At 37.1% G+C, this 19,063-nt stretch overlaps 1 protein-coding gene across 1 annotated transcript in view; it reads left to right on the forward strand.

Moving 5' to 3' along the window:
• The window catches only part of FBN2 (fibrillin 2), a 236,490-nt gene that overhangs the window by 118,988 nt on the left and 98,439 nt on the right, over window positions 1-19,063 (forward strand). The window contains exons 9-14 of the mRNA XM_008530057.2: window positions 7,557-7,709; window positions 9,212-9,445; window positions 10,372-10,509; window positions 15,641-15,760; window positions 16,690-16,815; window positions 17,675-17,797. Coding sequence (XP_008528279.2) covers window positions 7,557-7,709; window positions 9,212-9,445; window positions 10,372-10,509; window positions 15,641-15,760; window positions 16,690-16,815; window positions 17,675-17,797 — 894 coding nt within the window. The remainder of the gene's footprint in view (window positions 1-7,556; window positions 7,710-9,211; window positions 9,446-10,371; window positions 10,510-15,640; window positions 15,761-16,689; window positions 16,816-17,674; window positions 17,798-19,063) is intronic.

A 19,063-nucleotide genomic window follows, 5' to 3' on the forward strand; every position in this document is an offset into this window, starting at 1 on the left:
GGGAACTTGGGACCCAGAGCTAGCGGGGACCCTGAGCAAGGGAACTTGGGACCCAGAGCTAGCGGGGACCCTGAGCAAGGGAACTTGGGACCCAGAGCTAGCAGGACCCTGAGCAAGGGAACTTGGGACCCAGAGCTAGCGGGGACCCTGAGCAAGGGAACTTGGGACCCAGAGCTAGCGGGGACCCTGAGCAAGGGAACTTGGGACCCAGAGCTAGCAGGGACCCTGAGCAAGGGAACTTGGGACCCAGAGCTAGCAGGACCCTGAGCAGGGGAACTTGAAGTGCCAGGCAGCAGCAAGTGAAGTTCAGAAAATGAGAGCAAGCATTTAGGAATCCTTGTAGTAATATGACTTTGCCACACATCCCAGTGCATTTCTTTGAGCTTTACAAAAGTTTCAGTGGACAGTATTGCCATGTAATATTCTTCAGAAAACAAAACCTGAAAACGTAATGTGAAAAATAATAATATAAGAGAAAGTTTGAGGCAGTGGGTGATTAATTGCTAAATAATTTTTTAGGGTATAGATGCTGTAAGTCAAAAAGGAACGCCTGATTATTATAGTTAAAATTCTCGAGGAAGTGAGCAGTGAAGCACCTTGAAAAATGCATAGGAGCTGCGCAAAGGAAATAAGAGTGCACGGAGCAGGGAGAAAGGCGTGAGCGAACTAGATGCTGAAGGTGTTTGCATGGTCTCAGGAGATGGTGAGAAGAGCTTGTCTGGGAAAGAGAGCTGAGTAAGAAAGGAGTTGGAGATAAAATAAGAAAGATGGATTGAGATTAAGATTCTCTTGTCAGGGTTCTTAACTGCCATGCTAAGGAGTTTCAGGTTGATCCTGAGGGCAGTGCGAGCCCATCAAGATTTTTGAGCAGGACAGAGACAAAAATCAGTGGGGGAAAAATGCTGCTTAAAAGAATTGAGGAAGATCTTGATAGAATGAAGAATGATCTGGAGTGATGGTCAGGACGTCTGTTATTATGCAGCAATCTTTATAATGATGGGCATTGATTACATGTGTATATGTGGATTTCCAACAAAACACTTGAAGGATAACTCAAAACTCCTAAAAATGTTTAACTAAAGGGGGAAGGGAAGACAAGGATGAAACAGTATGCTGAATAGTGTTTTAGTTCTAACTTCAGAATCTTATAAAAGGGGACTGGTGGAACAGCAGGGGGAATGTCCTAGAAAGAAATTAGACGGGAAGAAACATGTCACTATTTTAAAGGAAGAAGTTAACCTGGGAGCCATAGTGGTTCTGTTTCTTTCATTGTTCCTCGTTCTAGTTAGCCTTGTATAATGGAAACATGAGAGTGACATGAAAGTATTTTAGGAATAGCAAGAATCTGCAGAATTAATCAGGGGAACCCACATTGGCGCCAGACCATCAAAGAGGTGGGTGGAGGCCTCCAGTATCAGGGGATGAGGCTTAAGAGCAATTGTTGCTATTTACCGACCATCTGCTGTCACTAGTATTCTGACCTGAACTAATGTTATCGGTGTTTTCTGGCTGAACTCTTCATTTTTAATCCACAAAACTCATTCAACAGGAGACTTATTTATTTCAAAGTACAACCCCCAACTTTTACCAAGTTTTCATCACAATGCATAATTAACTGTTAGTTCTCTTAAATCAAGTTTAGACTAAATGTCAAGCCATGAAACAAACTCTTGATAAGAGTGCCATTATTTTGTTTCAAGATAAATTTATATTTTAATGAGAGGAGATGAATTGCTTCCTCTTTCTCAATGTAGCTTTAAATAAGACTTCGTGTAAACCTTGTTCTGGGAATGTGGTGAGGGTGATAGGAGATTGGTAGAGGGAATATACTTGTTTCCATTACTTACAACATACCAGTCCTACAGTTAGACATGTACCAGGCTTCAGAAAGATTTGTCCTAATGGTGTAATAAATATTCTTCATCTGACTTTGTCCCTAATAATTCCCTATTTCATGGGGTGGTGTGCCTCATCAGCTCTTCGTTAGTTCTATAGGGTGCCCCTTTTTAATTCCAGATATTCTTCCATATGACACATTTTCAACACGGTACTTTCTAAGGACCATGTAGTGTCACATATGCAAAGGAAAGAACCTAACTCCTGGCCACTGTTTTGCTTTTGAAATATGTTTTGGGGGAGACCTTAGCTGTGAGACATCACACTCCACTGGTATGTATCTCATCCTGGTGTGTTTTTGACTCAAAGGATTAGAAGTAGATTGCTTTCCTCCCCAAGTTATCAGAAGAGACTAATTGTGGAATTGATGAAAAAAGTTATGATTTACTCTCCGTCCCTCTTTCTGCCCCTCCACTCTCTCACCAATAACATAATTTCCTTCAATATATATTCTAGGACAGAGCAGAGGTTTCCAAACTGTAGAACACTAGTTACTTATATTTATTGAATTTGAAGACCCCTTTTTGACGTAAAAAATGTTTTCAAATCTACACATGATGATAATTCAATATCTCTGAGAAAATATATAATGAAAAAGCTACTGGGTATTAATTTTAGATGAATTTGTGTTTTATTAGTCACAATGGAATCTCCATAAATGGGAATCATGGTAGTGCCTGCATGTTGTGAGGCATTTTTCACTTGCATTGCAGTATTTAGTGTAAACAGAGATTTGTGGACTCCTCGCAATATCATTGCAGACTCCCAAAGTCTGTGGCTGGTGTACGTAACTGATGGATTTCTGATGAGCCCTTATTTCTATACACATTACCTATTTCCAATGTGATGGTGCATTTGACCCATGAGTTGTTTAGAAGTGTAAGGGGCTTCCCTGGTTTGCAAATCTTCCATGTGGGCTTGAAAAAAAATGTGTTTTCTCCAGTTAATGAATAGATATATCCATTAGATCAAACTTATTAACTGCACTGTTCAAATTTTCTCTATCCACTGAATTTTGTCTACTGTATCTATCAATTACTGAAAGAGTTGTATAAACATCCCACTATGATGGTAGATTCTCAGTTTCTCCATGTGGTTCTTTGCATTTTTGTTTATATATTTTGACGCTATTTTATAAGGTAATGAATGTTTTAAAGTATTATAAATATTTTCCTGGTGAATTGAACCTCTTTTCAACGTATATTGACTCTAAAGTTTTTTCTCTTCTTCTTTGTCTATTTCTAAACATTTTCTCTTGATCCATTTTAGCTCATGTTATTTTGCATCACATTTTTGAGTGGGAGAGGAAGGTTTAAATCTATGCCTGTTAGGTATTTTTCCTTTCAATCTTCCTACTTCCTTATGTTTTAAATGTGTCTCTTTTAAATAGCCTAAATGTAATTTTTTTTTGGCACAGTCTGAAAGTCTTTGTCTTTTAAATTGAGACCTAAATTAATATAAATTTATTATAGTAACTGATTTATTTATTTTTATTTCTATCATCTTTGTGCTTTCTATTTGTCTTGCTTTGTTCCTCTTTCTTGCTTTCTTTTGGGTTTATTGAGGTTTCCCTCCTTTGCCATACTCCATTATTTTTCCTCTGTTGTTTAGAAGTTACACACTTTATTTCTGTGGTTTTAGTGGTTATCCTAGCTGTTTCAAGATGCACATGTAACTTAAAGTCTAAAATGAATTATACTTTTACCTACATCTAAACAAAGAATATTAGAATGGTTACACTTTGATCTCTCCCTCCCAACTTTTAAAAATTCTAGCCAATTGCTACTCTTCTGTTTGCAACAAATTAGTCATTATTATTGCTGTTTGATATTTTAGTGCTTGTCTAGCTTTACCCACGTATCTAACAGTATTTTTCCTTGTCATTCCTTCATGCATTTCAGGCCTTCCATTTGGAATCATTTTCCTTTTGCCTAAAGCACCTCTTCTAAAATTTCCTTTAGCCAGAACCTCTTGGTAGAAAATTCTGTTTTGTTTTCCTGGAAATGACCTTACTTTTCCCTCTGGAAAGATGGTTTCCTAGGGTATAGAATTTTAGGTTGAGAGTTATTTTATCCCGGTGTACAGAAGATACTGTTTCGTTGTGTTCTAGCATCCACTGGTGCTATTAAGAAGTCAGTGATCGGTTTAAATGTCATTCCTTAGCAGGTAATCTGTCTTTTCTTTCTAGCTATTTTTAAGATCTTCACTTTTTCTTTGTTATTCTGCAGTTTCACAGTGATGTGGCAAGTTGTGTATTTCCTTTTATTTTCCCCACTGTAGATTTATTAGACTTTCTAGATGTGAGACTGTCTTGCAACACTGTTAGGAGATTCTAAGCCAGTATCTGTTAAATATTGCCTCTCCTCCAGTCTGCTTGTTACCTCTTCCTAGTACCCTAATTAGATATTTATTGCCTTTTCACACTCACCTCCATATTTCTTAACCTCCTTTTAACATTTTCTATCTCCTTGATTCTCTGAACTGCCCTGAAGATAATTTACTCAGACATATCTTCCACCTCAATATTTCTCCCTTCATCTCCATGCAAGACAGTGTTTAATATAGTCACTAAGCACTTTATTTCAGTCATTATTGTTTTCATTTATAGAAGTTTCATTGAATTCCTTTAAGACTATTCTTTCATTGTTTATGGGCTGTTTTTCTCTATTCTCGTTTTTAGATTTTTAATTGCCTTAGACATATTAAATATAATCTAGTTATTAATTAATATTTAATGAATTATCATTAATTAAAAATAACAAATGATTGGGGCCGGCCTGGTGGCATAGTGGTTAAGTTTGTGTGCTCTGCTTTGGTGGCCTGGGGTTCACCCATTCAGATCCTGGGTGCAGACCTAGCACTACTCATCAAGCCAGGCTGTGGCAGCATCTCACATAAAATAGAGGAAGACTGGCACAGATGTTAGCTCAGCGACAATCTTCCTCAAGTGAAAAGAGGAAGTTTGGCAACAGATGTTAGCTCAGGGCCAATATTCTTCACACACACAAAAATAATAATAATGAATGATTTTCAGAATTGATCTGACCATTCCAATATATGAAATCTGCTATTTACTCTGCTAGCTTTCGTTCATTGAGTCTTTTCTTGTGTCATTTATTCAATTATTGGTTTTGCTATTAGCTACTCCTTTTTCTTGGGACTGTGTCTGTGGGAGCTGTTTGAGACCTGTGTCAGTATGGAGTCCTCGATTGTGTTGGCTTTTGCCAGTTGCTTGGAGTTTCCCAATTTGGGGAACTCTTTATGTTATGTTCTTCCTTTGAAGTTCTTCAGGCCACAATCCTAATATGAATTGAGACATCAAAGCTGTCTGTGTGAAGAGGAGCTTGTGGTTTCAGATTCTTAGGAAAGATCTTTCGTTCTTCCACTCAGTGCCAAGATAAGAGACAGGGCATGTTTTTTTTTTTTTCTTTTTTCTAATCTTCTGGTACAGCCGCCTCCTTATAGAAACCTTGAAGAGATAAACACGTTCAGTGTACCTTGTAGCACTGAGTGTGTTTCATAACAGTGATTACTGTTAAGAGTTTAAGACTTTCTTATCTTAATTTACATCCTGTTCTTGAGGAAGGTAGCAATCGAGTAAATCTAGGAATATGATACTTTGAGTTCCTGGAATGAATATTCTGAAAATTATTTCCCTAGATCATTCTTGGGAATAAAAACCTGCCTATGAAATCATTCCCAGTGACAAACTGTCCAAACCCAACTCGTGAAGTTTACAAAATGTCTCACTGCCTTTAAGTATGCATGCATACATCAAATTTACTACTTTGCTTTGGGGAATACTGAATTTCTTTTAAGAAATTTAAAGAGGTGTTTTGATTCTTACACAGCATATCTTAAAGCCAATTCATTAATTTAACAATACCTTAGAAGCAACCTGAGGTATACTATGGACCATTTGAGGAAATAATATGTTTATTTTAAATTCTGTATCTAGTGCAGAAACTTTAGGCTTTACCTATTAATGGGATTATTTGTAGTTAATAGTTTCATCTGCATTATTGATATGCAGGTCCTGATTGTTGTGGTACATCTTTCTTCTTGTGGTCGTGGACAAAACTTCTTTGAAGCATCTTGATGAAAGTTGAATAATGTGTAGTGAACTAGACTCAGTTTTTTTCATTGGTCACAATAAGGGCAATTTCAGTTTTAAACCCACAGAGTTTACAGATGATATTAATATTTATCCCTAGGCAATTTTGCATTTTATATAGTCTTTTCATGATGTCTTTTAACTTTTATCTGCTATTCTGATCCATTCTCTACCCTGCTGTCAGAGTCACCTTTATTGTGGTCATATTTGGTCATGTCACTTCGCTGCCTCTAATCCTGCAAGATAATGCACAGACTCCTTACCATAGCAGTCCTGCCAAACCCAGTGGTTACTTCAAGTCCTCAACTTGCTTTACTTCTCATCACCATTTGACATAATTCATTGCCCCTAGTTCTTGAAAATGTCTTACCCAGCCTCATGGTTTATGACCCTGTATATACACACTGATAACTCCTAGGTATAGATCTTCAGCCTAACCATTCCTCTGGGTTCCAGGCTCTTATATTCACCATCCCCAGTGTAACACATTTTAAAGAGGAGCCTTGTATTGCGTCCTCCAATCCAACTTCTCCCGTTGTCATCCCTGTCTCAACTGTCTGAGTCAAAACTGAGGAAATTTCCAAGACTCTTTCTCTTATACTCCACACCCAAGCAAGTTCCCACTGGCTGTACGTACCTTCAAAGTATGTATGCCCTCTCTCATCATCTTCACTGCTATCACCCTCATCCAAGCCACTAGCACCTCTCACCTGGAGGTCTCCCGTATCATCATCACTGGTCTTTCTGCACTCACTACAGTCAGCAGCCAAAGAGATCTTCTAGAAAATGTAAACCATTGTCTTTCCTCTAATTGAAACCATTCAATGACTCTTAGTACACTCCAAATAAAATCCAAAAGTCCTTCCCTAACTAGGGTCTACAGGGCTATACTGATTTTGCCTTCAGTATTTCTCTGAGCTCATAGTCTTCCACTCTCCCTTTTGCATGCTCTTCTCCAGTCACATTGGCCCCCTGCTTTTCACACACATCAAGAATATCTCCTTCTTTCTGTTTGAATTGCTCTTTCCTCAGATAACTGTGTAGCTCATGCTCTCACTTTATTCAAGAGTCTGCTCGGATGTCACTGTCTCAAAAGAGCTGCTTCTGATCAACGTTTCTAAAATAGCACCTGTATCAGTCAGATATTGATGTGTAACAAACAACCTCAAAATCTCAGTGGCAAACAATTGCACATCTGCAGATCATGTGGAGATTGACTAACTTAGGCTGGGATTGGGTTGTTGCTTTCCTTCTAGATTCAGATCTGTCTGGGCTTGGCTTCTCGCTGTAGGGTGGGCTCATGTCTGCTTCACGTCTTTCATTTTTGTATCCCTGGGATATGGCATGGACTAGGTGCTCAGTGAATGTTTGCTCAGAAAATAAGTAAAGGAATGAATAAATGCAATAGAAAATAAGAGAATAAATAGATATAATAGAAATTAAGTAAAATAATTCACTTCACTTAGCCTCTTCTAATATGTGAAATGATTGTATAAGAACCTGAGATAATTCTGCCTTGTCTTTTATTTTATTTTCACATGTTCAGATCAGAGAACAGGCACGTGTTTCTCAGGCCTGGTGAATGGTCGCTGTGCACAAGAGCTTCCGGGCAGAATGACAAAAATGCAATGCTGCTGTGAGCCTGGCCGCTGCTGGGGTGTTGGAACCATTCCTGAAGCCTGTCCCGTCAGAGGCTCTGGTGAGCTGCTGGCTGCTAGTCTCCTCAGAACGGACAGTCTTTGGAAACTTAGTAACAAATAATGTCCTTTGCTCTTCTCCTTGAAATCATGTCATATCTGTTTTCGTATTAGTGTTTTCAATGTGACTTCGGTGTTTTTCTGGGGGATAGGGTGGCATTGTTTATTTGGGATCAGTTTTTATTATATCCAGTTTGTTAATATCAGAAAAAGCCCTAAAAGGTGATCATGACTTGTCTTTAAAAAATTATTTTGAATGTCAATATTTCAATTTGGTTTTAAAACCTCCTGATCTTCCATTCCAGAGCTTGAATGTCTTTGAATAACAAAGTTATGCTTTCATTTATATTTTATTTCAGGAGTACCCTCAGCTTATAGTGTCTCAGTGCTTGAAGATATTTCCTCTCTTTTCTAATGACCTTGAAAATTAAGAATACAAGGGTGGGAGGATACCTCTCATTCACTTTGCTGTATTAACTGCTGTATAACTGAGGCTATATCAAGAAATACTTAGGATGAATGAGAAGTAGCTCCTCTTCTTAATATAATATGAATAGTAAAGTACAGTTAATGTTAATCACATAAAATGTTGATGATATGTTATATTATCTTCATATTAAATTATAAACATATGAAAAATAAACTTTTTGAAAACCTTGTAAAGCTTTGAAAAGCTTATAAAGTTATGTATGTATATGTACTGTTACAGAGAAAAAAGTTAAGGCACATTCTTTCTAAATCTCTAAGCTATAAGATACCAAAATCGAGTAGTAAACATTTTTAAAAAGCAGAGTTAATGCATGGTATCTAATTTTGGAAACTCATCATTCCACTGGTAATATGTAATAGTAATACTAATGCTGAAACAATCACTAGAATTAAATAATTTTCATTTCTTTTTGTATAGTGCCCTAGTTCTGACAACAGTTAAGGAAGTAAGGCAATTGCTATATTCTTGCTTCTTTTCTCTCAGCGTTGATACTTGGACAAATGAGCAGATTTAAAAGCTTGCTAAATACTGTCTTCTGTTAAAATACACATTTGAAAAAAATTGTTATTCTGAAGCCATATTAATCCCTTAAAGAGAAAAAAAATGATAGGAAAAATGTGTAAGTACAACACTGATGAAGATTCACATAAAACTGAATATACAGAATGCATGACTTAAAGCTTTCATTTTCGTCCATTCAAGTAAATTTCTTGCATTCACATTTATATCTAGAATTTTACGAGTTACACTTAGGGATGTAAAATCAAAATGCACGTATAGATGATTCTTTGGTTATGCAGCTCATTTAAAATATGGCTATAGGTTTTCATTTTTTCTGAAACTTCTATACCTTTTCCTGCTACTGCTAGCATTGAAAGTATTTATCAAGGTAGTAACTTACTTATTCCTGTTATGTAGTACAGATAACTTAAAATGATCATCACAATATGCAAGTTGCCTTTATTACGCAGAAAGCCGTCCCTTTGTGTTGAACTGAACTTTCTTTTCTTCTAGAGGAATATCGCAGACTTTGCATGGATGGACTTCCAATAGGAGGAATTCCAGGGAGTGCTGGTTCCAGACCTGGAGGCGCTGCGGGGAATGGCTTTGCCCCAAGTGGCAATGGCAATGGCTATGGCCCAGGAGGGACAGGCTTCATCCCCATCCCTGGAGGCAATGGCTTTTCTCCTGGTGTTGGGGGAGCTGGTGTGGGAGCTGGAGGACAGGGCCCCATCATCACTGGACTAAGTGAGTGTTCCCCTTTTGTGTAGACTGTTTACTTTTCTGCCTTAAATGATATTATAATCTAACTTTTATTTTCAAAAGGCGTGTGTGTGCGTGTGTAAAAACTATTTAAGGGTCTAAAATATAATGTAGTAATACTTAATCTTAGGAAAATATTATTTTTATGTTCCATAAACTTTCTAAATTGGAGAAAAGAATGAGTGACCCAGGTTCTCTTTGAAAATAGAGATGAGAGCATGGTAATACTGCAATCCAGATGGCGCCATTAAAGAACACGTTTTTGGTTCCAGTGTATTTCATTTGGCCATTGCAGCTGCCCTGTTCATACACTCTTTGAATTATTTTCCAGAACCATTTCTCAACTGAGATAAACTGAATAAATCTTGCTCTGTGCCTATCCAAATATTATAATGAAATATCTTTCTTTTCCTCACCCTTTTTTGTTGTATAACTTAAGAAATTGAGAACCATAGGCTTCAGGCCAGAATTGGCATTGGTGTACTTGACATTTAAGTTCATTCTTTTTAAAAGAACTGCTCTTGCTAATAATATTTAATGATGTCCTACAGTGTTAAGTTTATTCTTTTTGGCATATTGCCTATTTGCTATATCTGAGTATTCAGCACAGTTTCAAAAAAAGAAATGGAAAGCATTCAATTATACAGTAGAACATTCCTGAGATTTTGAAAAGACATCATTATGGGCAAAGTTTCCAGTTGTGTAATTTAACAAATGCAAGTTACAACCATGTGTCTCAAGAATATTTTTTAGATCCTTAACTTGAAAGTTTTAATAAAATATCGAATAATGTGGGCTTTGGATATTACACCTAATTAATGTCCTATTAAATATCCTTTTAAAAACCACCTCTGAGAAAAGTAATCCACGTTGTAATGATGAAATATCACTTGTGCTTTAATTTTCCATAGCTATTCTGAACCAGACAATAGACATCTGTAAGCACCATGCTAATCTCTGTTTAAATGGACGCTGCATACCTACTGTTTCTAGCTACCGATGTGAGTGCAACATGGGTTATAAGCAGGATGCAAATGGCGATTGCATAGGTAAGCTCATGATTCTTTAATCCTTCTCACTTTTTTAATAGCTTTTAGACTACAGGAACAAACTGGATTGAATATGATTAAAAAAAAGACTTGAAGTAAAGTTAATTTCCAAGCTGTCTCTCCTGTGGGTATGCTCTTTCACATGCTCCCTTAACCTGCTGCTGAGCTGGGCCACTTCAGCAATCCCAAACCCTTTTGGTCCTAAATATTGTGGTTTCTGTCTCTCCCTCTCCCTTTTCTTCCTTCTTAGCTCAGCAACACTGGATGTTTGGTGGGGTCATTAACATGCAGAAGAAGGTGGAGATTAGGGGGCAGATGAGGGGGAAATAGTTGACGAGTCTCTTTTGGACATGTTGAGTTTTAGGTGTCTAGGACATTTACTTAAAGCTAAGAGGAGTATTCAGGGCTAAAGTTACAGATTTAGGAGTCAGTAATATACAGGTAGCTATTAGAACCATGAGGGTGAATATTGTGACCCAGGCTGAACACCAGGAAGAGTGAAAAGATAACAGTGGTACTGCAGCTGGAACCCTGTGGAACAGCAACATAGGCCCGTAAAGATAACTCACTGATGGTGATGGAGAGACAGCAGAATAATCTGAAAAGCATTATGTCACTGAAGCTATGCAGGGGTACGCTTTCAAGAGAAAAGTAGTGTCGAGTGTTAAATGTGGCAGAAAAATCAAATACAATGAGGACAAAAAAATCTATTGGATTTGGTGACGAAGAGGGTTTTGATGATCCTTTAAGAGTAGTTTTAAGACTATGGGAATTGAACCATTTTGAAGTTATTCTTTTACTTATTTATCATATTAACAAATGGTCGTGTGTATGTTTCATATTAGCATAACCCTAAATACCATATTTGGGTTCAGGTCTTCTGTTATAAAATATAGATGAGAGGCCAAGAACAAAGAGAGTCAGTATCACAGTTTTGCCAAGTTAAACTGAAAATGTCTGAGTGCACTGTGATTATGAAAAAAATGTGAGCCAAATATGATGTTTTGGAAAAACCAATCATTCTAAACTATGTACAGAGCTACAAGATCAGAATGATTAAATAAGGCTTAGTTCAGGATCCCTATGTACAGTTGCATAGGTTTTGCACTGCACAGCTCTAGAGGGTACCATTACATAATCTATATAAATGGCACACCCTAGGGTTGTGCAGTGTATAACCATATGCATCTACCCTGGCTTACCAAATACTATTTGATACTTACTTAAGTGATAGACCGTATGGTTATTTTTGGAACACCCTGAAATACTGATTGATTTATTCTTTTATCTGACTTGAAAATGATTTTACCACCAGAAAATATGATTCTAAGTATACAATATTATAAAATATCCCCTCTTGGGGCCGGCTCCGTGGCCGAGTGGTTAAGTTCACCCGCTCCACTGCGGCGGCCCGGGGTTCAAATCCTGGGCGTGGACATGGCACCCACCACTCGTCAGGCCACATTGAGGCGGCATCCCACATCCCACAACTAGAAGGATGTGCAACTCAGATATACAACCGTGTACGGGGGCAGGTTTGGGGAGATAAAGCAGGAAAAAAAAAAAAGATTGGCAACAGTTGTTAGCCCAGGTGCCAATCTTTAAAAAAAATAAAAAAAATAAAATATGCCCTCTTGCACATATATACACAATTACAGTCTATCAAACTGAAATTTGATTGACTATTTTTGTTTTGCTATTAATATTTGCCATTCATGTATCAATGCATTATTCACTTAACCAACAAGTAAAAGTAGGCAGTAAGTTTAATATTTTCTCTAAATTAGCCAAAGACCACTGTTTAGGTCGTGTTTGCCCCCGGATGTACTTTATTCTAGCTAATAAATCACCGGTACTCTGGAGGAGTGTATTGGTGAACCATTGGTATAAAGATGAACTATCTTCAAGGATCAGAAGTTCTTTCTGTAGTTGCAATGCCAACTCAGCCTCTCCAAAGATTCCCCTGGAGACCTAAACCCTGCGGAGAGTGATTTCAGTGACGGTTGTCCTAATTCTCCCTAGGGAGGTGCCTAATTAGTACCACTCTGGATGCACAAGAGTATAAGCTTATCACAAATTATGGATGTCTTACGATAATAGGTCCTAACTTTTTCTGGAACCCAGGTGAGAAGGGCTGCTACCACCCTTTTTATAAACTCTGTCTAATATGGGGTTGAGATTGCATGACTGCGCAGTTGTTATATTAATATAAATCTCAAACTTCTGCGTTTTACCCAAACATTGTTACAAATGCTTCCATTCTAGCTTGATCTCATCCTCCAGCCCTGCAAAGTTAGAACCCAGGCAGGGTTATTGTTCTAACTGTTGCAGCTCACAGGGACAAAGATTAGTATTGGGGCTTAGTTTCAGAAAGTAAGTTTTTAATATTTTTATCCTGTACTCTTTCTAGTGTCAACTTCTAATCAGTTTGAGTTTATAAACAAGTTGAGATATCAAAAAAAGCTAAGAGGTTATAAGTTAACTGGTGTTTTAAATTTTAGGAGCCCAAGATAAGAGTGGTGACTGAGTCACAACAGTGTTTTGAGGAATAACAAGCTGCCATTGCTCTTTGCGAACTTCTTTCTGTTAGATGCCTGATGAAGCGGTATAACTTGAAAGGCAACAACCATATTAAAAGGTCAAAGCCAAGGATGATAGAATTGGGTCTATTTTGCTATTATGAGAATTACTCCTGAGACCTGGAAACAGTTATATTTATTCATCACATTTTTCTCTGTTTTTCCTGAGGAATCTACTCTAACATGAAATTCTGTGACTCTTAGTTTCTGGATAAGTCAAACTTCTGTTAGCAATGGTTTTTAACTCCATTCAGATCATTCTATTTTGGAATAGTAAGAAGTAATTTCTGTTTCTGTTGGGCCACAGGTAGTTTTAGAGGCCTTGCAAATTAAAAGTGTTTTCTAAGTTGAAATATAAAGTAGTTTTTAAGGGTAAATATTTCTTACCCCAGTGGTATCTGAGAATTTAACCAATTTGATAATCAATATCTTTCTCAATTACTTCATTTATTTTGGTGGCTTAAAATCTTGTAAATTTTGCCTAAGATATTCAGTCCCCAATGAAAACATAGGGAGAAATCAAAATGCACGGATTGTCTTATTTAAATACTCCTCTTCCTCTATACAAGGCACAACAAAGGGGGCCACTTGGAGGTGCTAGGCTATGAGACTCAGAATAAAGAAGGGGCATGGAATGTACATTTCAGGACGTGGCAGTGGTCATCTGTGATTAATCTAAAACTTAAAATCTTACAGCAGTCCTGGAAGACCAAAAAAAACAACAGATGAGGTTTTAAAGTCATATGGAATTATAAAGTCATTAATAGTTTTTTCGTGATTGTTTTCACTTCCAAAGAAGAGATAAATAAGTGAACAACTGTATCTTCTCTGTGTGCTGGACCCTTGATGAGGTCCCCACGGGAGTAAGGAATCAGAAATGAATTACGGCTGTAATGGCGAAATAACTGGCAGAGCTGCTGTAGCAACAAGGGGCCTTGAGAACAGGTTCTCAAGGTGGGGAACAGGTCCTGAAAAGTGACCCTGCTTCCTGGAACGTTTACCTAGAGAGGGGTTTGTGTACATGGTCTCTCCTGTTCATCACTAGAACAGAGCTTTACTATGAGGCATCTATAAAGATGCATCTACAACACATTTTTAATTGTTGCATTTCGATATTACGTACACAGAGAATTTAAGGGATCTTCAGAACTGCAAACTGAGGGAGATATTTTGTATTGGAAAGTCCATTAGTTATACTTTATGCTTGCTAACACTCAAAACTCTCTCTCTTTTCATTTTGCTTCATTCCTTTGGCTCAGTAGAATTGATGTTATCAACCAAAAGTTTCAATGTAAGTGAGTCTTAATGGGCTTAAGTCGTCTTCGGATGAATTGAAAAAGCATTTAATCCTGTTATTCCTTGTTGTTTTTATTTTATTGCTGTGAGATTTTTCCCCCTCCTTTACCAGAGAGGGCTTAATTGCATTCAGTCTGAGTGTTTATATGGATGAGGTTTGCGAGTTTGATAGAGTACAGCTCCTCTTTTAAGAACATCTGTGAAAGGAGTAATCTGTTTATTAAAATGGTAAACCCCTGAATTGATTTTACTGTTGTGCTCTTCAATTTAGCTGAAACTGTATATGTTAATAGCTTCTACGTGTATATGAAATGGCAAGTCATTACGCCCTCACTAGCTAGCCAGGTTGTTAATTTCCCAGCATTCAAGATAATATTTAGTGGGCATTGCCAAGAGAAGATGAATTAAACTTTTTCTAAGACTGGCACGTGTGATTTTTCTGGGATTTGACTAGTCCAAACTGTTCAGTCTGTCATTTGGCTGTGCGGTGCCTGAATTCTGCAATGGATTTGCATTTAATTGAGCCTTAGGAGAACTTGAAATAAAAGCAGTGATGATGTTTCTCACATTTAGGATCAGAACTAGTATTTGCATAAAACTTGGTTTTAGACAAAAAAAATCCGTGTGCCAATTTTAAGGTCCTAAAGAAACCTGAAGCTACTAAAAATAATAGGCTTTGTTTTAATTAATTTCCGTTTTCTACCCACCCTATGTTTGTTACTTCAAAATATTTTCCAAGCCTCAATGTATATATAGTTGAGCACAAAAAATATTAACAGAGAAATTCTATAATCCATCAATCTCTTTCTTTAACACTAATAGAAGGGACAACAGGTAATATAAATATACATCTTCCAAAGTTTGTAATTGATCTTCTGATACTGTACTAAGCCTTAGAGAGGTTATTGACTCACCCAGATTACTATAGATAATAAGTATAATAGCCTGTTGGAACTCGCGGCTGTGTCTTTTGAGAGTCCTTGCTTTTAATCATTGTATATTATTCAAATTGAAAAATCATTATTTCTTGATTAAAGCAAAGTCCTTTGTGCTCTCCAATAGGCAATATTTTTGTAAATCTCCAGACTGACCTCTGTATTTGAAGAAAGGAATTTTCATTCACTTATAAATACTCTGCTATTTAGACTATTACCATTGACTGGCCTTCTCTCAAATTTGGGAGGCCTAAATGTACTTTAAACAAACATTTCTAGAAATGGAGTGAAGTCTCTAATGGTTTCTTTTGCTGCTCACAGATGTTGATGAATGCACATCAAATCCATGCACTAATGGAGATTGTGTTAACACACCTGGATCCTATTATTGTAAATGTCATGCTGGATTCCAGAGGACTCCTACCAAGCAAGCGTGCATTGGTAAGGCAGTTTGCTTTCACATATGAAAATGTTCCATGAAATATAGTGACCCAGGCTGTTGAGGTTAAAAGTAAATTTATTAAAATAAGACATGGAATGAAATAAGTACTGTCACATTATTACAGATTTATTTTATACTACCCTCAGAAGTGCTCCCTTTAAACATAAAACACTATTTGCACATATAGCTCAGACAACGTGGTATCTGGCTTCACAAAAATTCAGTTTATCTTCCTTCCCTATATCACAGCTTCCTTTCTCTGAGGAGCATCGGTAGCATTACTGCTCTCTGATTAACGGAGCTTAAGATTTATAGTGCTTTAAGCTACTGTTTTCTTTGAACCTCACACGTAGTCCAACACCAAATCAAGCCTAGCCTGTATTCACAGTTGCGTTGCTCCACTCCCCACCATTGTCCAAACTCTCTGCCTCACTGCCGATTCAGCTCAGAATTCTTTTAGCAGATGATTCTGCTTGTCTTCTTTTTCGTTTCCTGCTCTTCCATGGGTGGTTGCCGGAATCAGCTTACTGCAGCAGTTTTCATCATGTTGCTCTTAACCCAGATATTCTGTAGTGACTTTACTCCTTGCTCCGACTTTTAAGGTCTCCAACCACTATGTCAAAAACAGCTGCACCAGTAATTCCAGCTACGCCACCCACCCTCTCTTAGGTTCACTGCACACCCCATTTCATTTCCCTCTTTCTTCTCCTCTTCAGCTACTATAAGTCAGGGCTATAAAATTGCTTACACCTACCTATCCAAGAAAAAAAAAGCTGATGAGAGATGGAAATTTTAGTAAAGATGCAACGTTATCTTGTATATTACATGTAAAAATAAACTGGATATTTAAAATTAAATTTACTATCTTACTGTTTTTATCTGTATTTATTGTAAAAGAATAATGTTTGACTGTTCTTAATTTTCCCAGATATTGATGAGTGCATCCAGAATGGAGTTCTTTGTAAAAACGGTCGATGTGTGAACACAGATGGAAGTTTCCAGTGCATTTGCAATGCTGGCTTTGAATTAACTACAGATGGAAAAAACTGTGTTGGTATGGAAATTGCCCGTTCCTTTGCAAAAGATTTTTAAAGGATATACGTTTTTATTTAGAACCGTATATACTATTTCCATGAAAGCTCACACAACACATATGTGAGAGTTCTTCACATGACTTAGGTAAAATGTAAATGCATTTAACATAAGACTATTAAAGTTGAAAGGACAGATTTTTTGGAAATGTTATAACAAGGAATAATTTACTGCTTCTGGAAATTTCCTGTGTGGTATGTGTTTAATTGCAAGTAGCAGTTATTCTTTGTGATAATTATTAGCACCTACTTATATCTCACATGTTGGGACATAGACACTGACAAGATAGAAAAGGTCTCCTTCCGCCCCGCATGTGGGGGGATATAAAAATGTTTGGCATGTGTGATAACCAAATCTCTAAATTTATGCTCCTGATGATGTCTCACAGTGCAGCAGATACCAATACCCCAGAGAAGTGTTCTCTTCACACAGCAACACGTGATATTTTACTCACTAATGAAAATCCAGATCCTTTCCCTTGCAATGAGGTTTGTCATTGCTTTATTCTCTCTCAGAAAAGAAACACCCCCTGAAGTCATATTGCCCTTTTTGGTGCTCAGAATAAAACACTACTTGTGGTTTATGTGGTTTTAATAGCCACTAAACACAAAATTTATTTAATTCTTTTCCTTTATGTCCTTTATACTAAAGCCCCTTCACATTCTCTACACTATTTGCTCTCGGCTGTCATTCATATTAGAAAAAAAAATCCATGAGCACATCGCTCATTTATGTGGGGGAATTTGGCCATTGTTTGTGAAAGGAGAGGGAACTGGTTCCCTCGAGGCTAGTGATGCAAGGCTCTCTCTCTCCTTCTGCAGATCATGATGAATGTACAACTACCAACATGTGTTTGAATGGGATGTGCATTAATGAAGATGGCAGCTTCAAGTGCATCTGCAAACCAGGATTCGTCCTGGCTCCAAATGGGCGTTACTGTACTGGTATGTATGGCTTTGAGATAGGAAAATAACCTTGATTGAAACCATCTTTTTTATTTGAATGAATCGTGCAAGAATCACTTCAGTTTCTTCACGTGGATTTCATATTATTCACATCTCATAGTAATTCAGTAAGGCAGGTGTCTAAAGCTTCCTAGAAAAACACACATTGTGGTCTAGGGAACAGTAATATCTTTACAAAAATAATAATGGTATAGGAAAAATTAAGGGAGTGAAAGATTAGTTCCAGCAAGTCTGGAAGAGACAATGTAGAAATAATTTCTATCTCTTGCCTAAATAAAAAAGAGGAAGAAAAAATCTTGAAAGGTTTTCATTTTTATGTGTTCTCAGAACTAGATTTTCCACTGTCATTCATAACTCATTTTGCATTACAACTTTTCCACAAAGCTAAGGTACAGATCCTTTGTGACTATATGGTTATCTAAAAATCTTACATTGATTTAGTAAAGAAATAATTTGAATATCCCTGTCACTTGTTTTGTTTATAAAGCCATTTTGAAACCCAAGCTCCACTGATAACTTTAGTAAGAAAAAATATGCCTCTTGGAAATAAATGAAACGATATTATGTTTATACTCACAACTGGAATTTAGTAAGTAAGATGGAACAAATTTTGCAGTTCAAACTTAGAAACAAGTTTTTTTTTGGTTTTTTGGTTTTTTCAGTTTTCTCCTTTTTGACAGAATTAACTCCATGAGTGCTTTGGGCTTTCAGTTGCACAAACTTAGCTGAATACCAAGTAAGACTCATAACCAATCCCTGTAATTTCAGAGAAATTCCAGGGACGGTAGAGAGAGAAAATCAAGGCTGATTCTCATGTTTCTGAATAAAAAATGACTTCTTGACTATTCAAGACAGGGAGTACAGGATTAAATGGAAATATTGTAGCTTTGCTGATTGGACTCATGGCTGCGATGCCATCTCGGGGTTGGCTTGTTAGGATTTAACTCAGGATATGAGATTAGTGTTGTTTTCCAGTGTGCAGCATTGTGTAATAGCATGGCACTCTATTTCAGCATTTCTTAAGAAACTTAAATACACCTATAAAGATGACCTAGATCTTACTAGTTTCTGCTTTCCTGAAATAATTTTTTTGTTAATTTTCTTATTACGAATGTAATCTGAAAGTCATGAAATGTTCATAATTTGGCAGCCTTGTGTTTTGAAGGCTGTCTCATCTTTGAGGGAAGCCATTTAATGTCGGGTTACATTTGACAAATTCCAACAGGTTGACAATTAGACGAGATA

This window comes from Equus przewalskii, chromosome 13 (genome assembly GCF_037783145.1).
Source record: "Equus przewalskii isolate Varuska chromosome 13, EquPr2, whole genome shotgun sequence".
NCBI classification, from domain to species: Eukaryota; Metazoa; Chordata; class Mammalia; order Perissodactyla; family Equidae; genus Equus; species Equus przewalskii.